Source organism: Oryx dammah, unplaced genomic scaffold, assembly GCF_014754425.2.
Source record: "Oryx dammah isolate SB20612 unplaced genomic scaffold, SCBI_Odam_1.1 HiC_scaffold_2, whole genome shotgun sequence".
Classification (NCBI taxonomy): Eukaryota; Metazoa; Chordata; class Mammalia; order Artiodactyla; family Bovidae; genus Oryx; species Oryx dammah.
Genome location: NW_024070186.1, coordinates 15,246,712 through 15,254,560, shown reverse-complemented (window position 1 = coordinate 15,254,560; position 7,849 = coordinate 15,246,712). Strand labels below are relative to the sequence as shown.

The window sequence follows — 7,849 nt, the reverse complement described above, 5'->3', positions numbered from 1 at the left end:
CCGTGCGCCCCGCCTCCCCGTGCGCCCCGCCTCCCCGTGCGCCCCGCGCCAGGCGCATGACTCACCTTGAAGTGGACATGGATGTGGTCCCTGAGCACGTCCACACGGAAGAACTTGCGCCCGCAGATCTCACAAGTGTACTTCTTGTCGCCGTGGGTCAGCAGGTGCTTGTTCATGTTGCTCCTGCAGGAGAATACCTGTGGGCAGGAGAGCGCGGGCGGAGATGCTTGTTACCACGCATGTAGTACCTCACTGAGAGAACATAATCGGGCACAAAAATGCAGGACTTTCCTCCCAAATTATAAGTTGCAACAAATCCGCAGTGTTCGAGAGAAATAATCGCGTGGGGCTGCAATCATGATCGTTTAACCATTTAAACTGGTGCTTACATTATAATACAGAACTAACCGTTCTCTAGTCTTCACCATAAACTACTCTGCTCACAATTTTACTCAAATATTTCACTGGAATGGGGCCTACCAAGAAGAGTAAGTCACACAAACAGCTGCAGTTTTCTCAAAGTGGGCGTCAGAGTTATAGTTTGTTCCCCCTGTTTCATGCATAATTATCACCTCCCTCAATTTCTCTGTATTTCCTGTCTAAAGTGATGAGTGTGGGGACTCAGCCATTCACCCAATCAATACTGATCCAGATATGGCTGCAGAGCCCACCCCCACAACGCCCCCAACACACCCCAGATCTGAAGTCTCAGGCCACATGGCTTTGCCCCTAATGGTCAAGTAACCAGACGAGCAGGTCTCCCTAGAGCTGTTCTCAGAAAGAGACTGAAACCTGAATGAAAGGGAAAACAGTTCACAAGGAACAGAGGCAAATGTTTTTGAGGGACATTTCCATTCAAGATCTGCAGGTGACTTGGGGCTGACAGCCCTGAGACCACAGCCCAGGGAGGCTGGGCGGGAAGTCGAGTCAGCAGAGCAGGAAGACAGGCACCTCTGGGGAGGGACAGAGGCCCTGGGTACCCCCCAGCACCTGTCTTCTCCAAGCAGGCAGGTCTGGAGACAAGGTATAGTTGGAGGCAGTGAAGAAGTCAGTTCTGGAGACATTCAGGTTCCTTTGTTGCCAGCGGCCCTCTGGGAGCATCCAGTGACCATCTCACAGAATAAAACGTGTCTGAGTGTGAGTCACATAGCTGGCTGGTTCGTGCACAGGGTCTCCCAAGGACACAGGAGGGACACGGTGTTGTCACTCCTCAGAGCCAGTGGTCGGCAGGCTCCGTGGACACAAGGCAGCCTCACCCACCCCTTCCTGGACACTTGGGCTCAGGTGTGTATTTTGCAGCACCAGCTGTCCCTGCCCCTCCAGCCCCTAAACCCACACTGAGTCAGGGCCTGCACCGTGGGTCCACGGGCCACACAACCCAGCTGACCTGTTTGCTTTGTGGTTTGAAAAGAAAAAAAAAAAATCAGGAAATTTCCCATAAAAACATGGATTTCCGTTTTCTCTTGAAAAGGTCAAAAGATCTGGCAATGTGGCCACATGCCAGCAGGCTGGGCCAAATCACAGCTGCCCAGAGGCCTGGGGTTTCACTTTTCCACCATCTGGACCTGGTGTCTGCTGAGGATGCACCGATGTTCCAGGGCCTCGTGGCTTCTGTGGGCTTGTGGGACTGAGAGCCTGGGCCTCCCAAGCGGTGGGAGGCAAGTCTAAGGATGGAGCAACTGCAAGGGGCGCATGCACAAAGACCACCACCGTTTCCCGTGGTAAGCTGACGTGGCCTGGACGGCAGCACCAGGACAGGGTTCCCCACACAGGGATAATCAATGAACCTGCTGGACGTGGCCCGGAGCTGTTCAGATGGTCAGTGCACTCTGGAAGCTTAGGGTCTGTCGAGCAGTTGGGCCTCTCTGACAGCCAGCTCAGACACCCCAGCATTGATTTGCTTACTTGGGGCATAAGCATCCATGGACATGCATGGCGTGCGTGGCCGTGGCTGGGTCAGTGTCTCATTTGGAAATAGTGCGGGAGGATCACCACTGACGAAGATGTAAACCTAGAACGTCCAGCCCCCTCCACCAGACGCGCCCGGCTCCGTGCACTGGAGATGGAGCATGCGGGTGGAAAATCCTAGCCGAGCGGAGACAAGGCTGAGCTCCTTCACTGGAGACCACCCCGACGGCAAGAGAGCAGATGACCGGAGCACCGAGTGAGGGGACCCCGTGGCTCAGGACACCCGAGCATCCATTCGACCCTAAACCTTCTCCCTCAACAGTGGGTAGAGCTCTGAGGTTTCCCATAGGAAAAGGTGAGCTGGGTCCCGGGTCCCGCACCGACCCGTGTTACCTTGCCGCACACCGGGCATCCAGACGGCTCCTTCCTGTAGCGCACCAGGTTCTCACCGCCGCCGGCCTCCACGTCTTCCCTCTTCACCCGCCGCACTCCTGAAACCCCCGCCCGCGAGAGTCAAGAGTCAGCGCACACCACACACGGGAGCCCTGGTCCCTTCCAACATCCGCCATCCGCCAGGGGCTCGCCCAGCCAGCGGAGGTCAGGGCTGCCCACGGGTGGGTCCAAGGAGCCAGCAGGGTCTCTTGTCCATGACGCACTGGTGCCACCTGCCGCTCGGAGACGGAGCCCGGGCGATGCAGCAGGAGCCCACACCACAAGCTCCTTAACGCCGGCCGCACCTGAAACTTGCAAATCCAAGGGCAGCAAGTTTTACAACGCGGAGGAGTCAGAATGCGTTACCGGTAAGGAAGGCATTTGTGCTCAACCTAAAGGCTCAAGACAACTGTGGGATTCTTCGAGGCAGCTGAGAGTAGGCGGGCATACTTATTAAAAAAAAAAAAAAAACACTTATGAAAAGGATAGTAATATTCATACTTCACGTTAAATCAGCCCAATCAGGATCAAGGTAAACAGTAAGAAAAAAAAAAATTAAGGCATAAGTGTTCACGTGTGCATGTTCAGTCACTTCAGTGTCTGCCTCTTCAACCCCATGGACTGTAGCCTGCCAGGATCCTCTGTCCATGGGATTCTCCAGGCAAAAATACTGGAGTGGGTTGGCTTGCTGTCCTCCAAGGAATCTTCCCCACTCAGGGATCAAACCCTGGCCTCTTACACCTCCTGCATTAGCAGGCAGGTTCTTTACCACTAGCACTACCTGGGAAGCACAAGTGTTCATAATCGGGATCAAAACAGACTGAGTTCTCAGGAAACAAGGAATTTTTGGATACAAACAAGAAAGAAATTCCTTCTCAAGGTCTCTTACTAACCACTGACCTGTCTTTCTGGGGCATTCTTGCATAAACCATGTGAACACAGAGCCAGGCTCAAGCTTGGCTGGCAAGGTGACCTGGAGACAAATAGTTCCCAGCGGGTAAAGCATACAGGTGTGAAGCGGGTGTGGTTTACGCTTCCATATAGAAGGGAAGGCCGTTAACAGCCACACAGTATTCGCTCATTCCCAAGGAAAATGATCTGAGCTGTGTCAGCTGTAAAACGTTGTGAGATAAAAGTTGTATAATGCAATCCACACATCTATCAGTCAGGAAATATCTGACTTCTCCAGGTAATAGCGGCTCTTAGGGGCCCACCTGGGGCTTGATAATCAGGGTCCAGTTCAACGAGGCCAGCGGGTCAGCACAGTGGTCATCCCCACCACAGATGGTGAGACAGGCCCAGGGGCGTGCCCAAGGCCACCTAGTCACTAAGTGGACACCAGGCCCTTGGAGCAGCCCCAGATCACAGAGGGAGTGGTGGAGCTTATGAACCAGGTGAGGAAGGGCCAGGTAAAAAGGCAGGATGCAAATGTGAGGCAGGACATGATCAGGCATGTATTAAAAGCCACGATGACACAGCTGTGTGCAGTGGTCAGACTTCACGTACGAGTTTGTTATCTGACTTTTTCCAACAGGCATATACCCCATTCGTAATTCTTTATAAAGTGATTTTTTTTTTTTTTAAATAAAAAGGTGCTCTGTTCAGTGAGTGCTGCTTACAGAGGCCAGTTGGCAAGAGAGCAATGGCCTGTAGAATAAAAATTAGGATTGTGCTGTGCTGTGCTTAGTTACTCAGTCATGTCCGACTCTCTGTCTCCCATGAATTGTAGCCCGCCAGGCTCCGCTGTCCCTGGGATTCTCCAGGCAAGAATACTGGAGTGGGTTGCCATGCCCTCCTCCAAGGGATCTTCCCAAAACAGGGATCAAACTTGGGTCTCCCGCATCGCAGGTAGATTCTTTACATCTGAGCCACTAAAGCTGAAATGCCACTTAAAAAGAGGGTCTGTCAGAGCAGGTTCTTGGAAAAAGCCTCAGGTGAGGTGTGTGCTCAGGACACACCTGTGGCCCAGGGAACCAGGTCTTCTTCTCTTTGGTGCCCTGGCCTTCCCGTCGGGTCTGCCCTGCGGGATCCCTCGCACACACACCTCACTTCCTGTCTTACCTCCTTCCCTCAATTGCCCTGCCCCGTCCCACCCCGTTACTGACCCCACTTAAGTGCACCTTTGTCTTGTGCTGGCCTCTCGTGAGCCCCCCACAGGAAGGGCAGCCCCAGGCCCACCGGACTTGGCAAGGGTCATCAGGGCCCCTCGACAAACAGAGGCGGATGAGGGGGAGTCACTCGTGGCCCCAACAGCATCCTCCTGCAGCACTCTGCTCCCCCCACATGGCTGCAAGCACATGCCAGGTGACACTTCAAACCCCGTCCTCTCCCTACTTATATCGGAAGCATTTCCTCTGTATTAAACTCCTTTGGAAAAGCTGTTTTTGGGTGACTGAGAACGTTCAGTCCCACAGAGCCCAGTTTCCCCGATATCCTCCCCGCATCCCGTGGAGTGTTTGGGATGGCTCCAGCTCCCACCGACATGTGACACGCCAGCTCCCCGCAGGACCTCTGAGGCTGTGCCGGTTCATGCCGGGCAGCGCCTACAGCAGGCGCCCGCGGGGGTGGAGTGGCGCCGCCCCACGCCCGCGGGTGCGCTCACCTTCCAGGTGCCGCCTCTGGTGGTCGAGCATGACGTCCTTGCGGTAGAACATCTTGTTGCAGACCTCACAGGCGAACTTCTTGTCCCCATGTTTCTTCTTGTGCTTGGAGAGGTTGCTGTTGGTGGAGAAGAACCGGAAGCACATCTCACACTGGAACGTCTTGTCGTCTGTCGAGGAGGTAGGGAAAGGAAGCAGCTTTTAGGTGTGTGACACCGAGCATGCATTCCCCTGGGGCCAGCAGCGATGCCCAGGGGAAGGGCAGAGCCAGGAAAAGCCACCACTGCCACCACCTGAACGGAGAAGACACCCTGACCAGCCAGGCCTGAGCCATGTGCAGAGCAGACAAGAGCTACTGCCCAGCCCACCCCCTCACCCCCAGGACACACATCTACAGCATCTGGGGATTCCTAGTGAGGCAAGAGGCCCCTAACCTGACCGCAGCGCCCACCCCTGCTTTCCCCCCACCCACCTCGGAGAAGCTGCCTCCCACCCCACCCCAGGCTCAGCCCCCCGCTGCTCCCTCAGAGCCCAGCTATCACCTGCCCCTTCTCTCCCACCTGGCCCTCCACGGGCTCCTCCCCCATCGCACATAGACATCCCCCGTTTCTCCCACCTGTAAACAAATTGCCTTGTTCCTAGGGCCCCTTTAGGAGACATATACCTTCCATCTCCCTAATGAAGCCTCTGGAAATACTGACAGCCAGTATCCCAGCCTCACCCCCAGTTCCTCCCCAAAGGTGGCCAAACTGCCCACCAGGGCCTCTGACAGTCTCCACCCTGCTCTCTCCTTCCAGGCAAGCAGGGCACCCCCTCAGCCTTCCTGCCCAGCCCCCTAGCCCTGAGGATCTGCTCCCCACAAGCACAAGCAGAGGGGCCATCCGGAGACCTGTGAGGCCCTGGCCTCTCTTCAGCTGTCCATCTTGGTCCTGCCCACCGGGCCTCCGCCAGGAGGTCTCGGCCAGCACTCTCCTCTCAGACTGGTCCCCTGCTCCCCCATCTCATGTCATCCCCTAACCCCCATACCCACCCTGCTCCTGCCAGGACGCGTACCTGCTAGGGTCTGTCACCTAAACCAGCCCCAGAAGGGAGTCCCCACTACCCACTGGCCCTCCTGCAGCCCAGGAGCCCTGTCCTGTGTCTCCTGCGTGGGTGGGCATGACAGTGTGCCTCCTGCCCCGGAGCGAGGGCCAGAGGTTGCTCTGCATCGCACTCATTTCTGGGCTCTTGGTTACCGCCCACTGACCACTTCCCGTGGTCAGTCAGTGTGTGCTGAGTGCACCAATCCCAGAGTTAAAGTTTCATTTTCTACATTGATTCTGACTGGGGTTCTCATTCTGCTTCACAATGGACCCCCATCCCAGAATCTCAGCCTGTGTGCTGCAGACACTTGAGCTGGATCACAGTGGAGGGGGATGGGTGGGGGCGGGGGGAGGCTGTCCCACAGTCTGCGTGCTGAGCAGCATCCCTGGTTCCCCTGACCCAGATGCCAGCAGCACCCCTAGCTGTTACGACCCAATCAGCTCCAGACTCAGCAGTTAACTTCTCTCCTGACCCCAGTGTGCAGCCCCGTGAGGCCCAGGCGTGTCCACACAATGCCCTGTACACGGGTTTGTGCATGTGTGCGCAGCACATGCATTCATCAGGCAAAGATTTTCAGACTTATTTTAATGGCTGCATAATATTCTACTCAGTTCATGTATCACAACTTTCTTATTTTTGATATTGCAGACAATTTAGTAGTTCTTGGTAACTTTTTTTCCCAGCTAGATTTCCCTAGCATTGATTCTTAGGAACAAGACCAAAGACCAGGGCATCTGCCATCCTGCTAAGTGAAGGGCCACACCTTCCAGCGTGCTGAAGCTGACGCTCCAACACTTTGGCCACCTGATGTGAAGAGCCGACTCACTGGAAAAGACCCTGATGCTGGGAAAGATTGAGGGCAGGAGGAGAAGGGGACAACAGAGGATGAGATGGCTGGATGGCATCACTGATTCAGTGTACATGAGTCTGAGCAAACCCTGGGAAATAGTGAACGACAGGAAGGCCTAGTGTGCTGCAGTCCATGGGGTCGCAGAGTCAAACACAACTGAACGACTGAACACCACCTTACAGAGCTATCCCATCAGATTACTGGAGGCCCCAGCCATCCTGGGCCTCCCAAACCACACAGGTGAGTGTCCCTCCTGGGCAGGTTGGCCCCATGAGCCCCAGATGGAACCCGACAGGTGCAAAGTGCAGTGCAGCCCTTGGACTTCAGCTCCCTCTCTCCCTAACGAGTCCCTCCCAGCCAATGGAGACAACCCACTTCCAACCTTTCCCAACCCACAGAGGTGGCCTCTGCCCAGCGATAGTGGAGCTGGAGCAGCTGTCGGGCCAGGCTGTCAGCTTGGGCAGCTTTTCCCGGTGTGGCATCCACCTGTCACGAGCTCAGGAATGCAGACAGGCGCTCAAGGACAACCTTCTCCCACCCATAATCCTGCTGCCCTCGAGGTCTACACTGGTCTTTTGACGAAATGCAGCAACTGAGAACGAATACCTATTACGTGGTGTGTGGTCAGGCTACACGGGACGGCCATCCTCCGGCTCTCTGTCCACCTCCTGCTTGACCAGCCTCTGTCTCACCTCCACTCACACGAACCGCTTGCCCTCTGCCTCAGTTAGGGACTGTCCTAATCCTTAGGCCAGAAAGACTCCACCTGCTAGTTCATTCAAGGGAAACACCTGCCCTCGTGCTGGTCCTGGCTGTTAACCTGAGGGGCTGAAAGGGGTGTGCCCCAGCTGCTGGACTCCCTGGTAACTGACAAGCAACCTGAAGGCAATCTCCCCCTATAAATGGGGGGTGTGGTGTGGTGTGGTGTGGTGTGTGTGTGTAGCAGAGGCAGCTGTGGCTTCAGAACCTATGTTTC

The 7,849-nt window shown here is 55.5% G+C and overlaps 1 protein-coding gene across 2 annotated transcripts in view; it reads right to left on the bottom strand.

The window, feature by feature from the left end:
- Positions 1 to 7,849, bottom strand: part of PRDM15 (PR/SET domain 15) — a 61,156-nt gene that overhangs the window by 16,213 nt on the left and 37,094 nt on the right. For both annotated transcript variants that reach the window (XM_040231473.1, XM_040231482.1), the window contains 3 exons: positions 4,943 to 5,110; positions 2,302 to 2,399; positions 66 to 197 (listed from right to left, as the gene is read on the bottom strand). In XM_040231473.1, the coding sequence (XP_040087407.1) occupies positions 66 to 197; positions 2,302 to 2,399; positions 4,943 to 5,110 (398 nt within the window). The remainder of the gene's footprint in view (positions 1 to 65; positions 198 to 2,301; positions 2,400 to 4,942; positions 5,111 to 7,849) is intronic.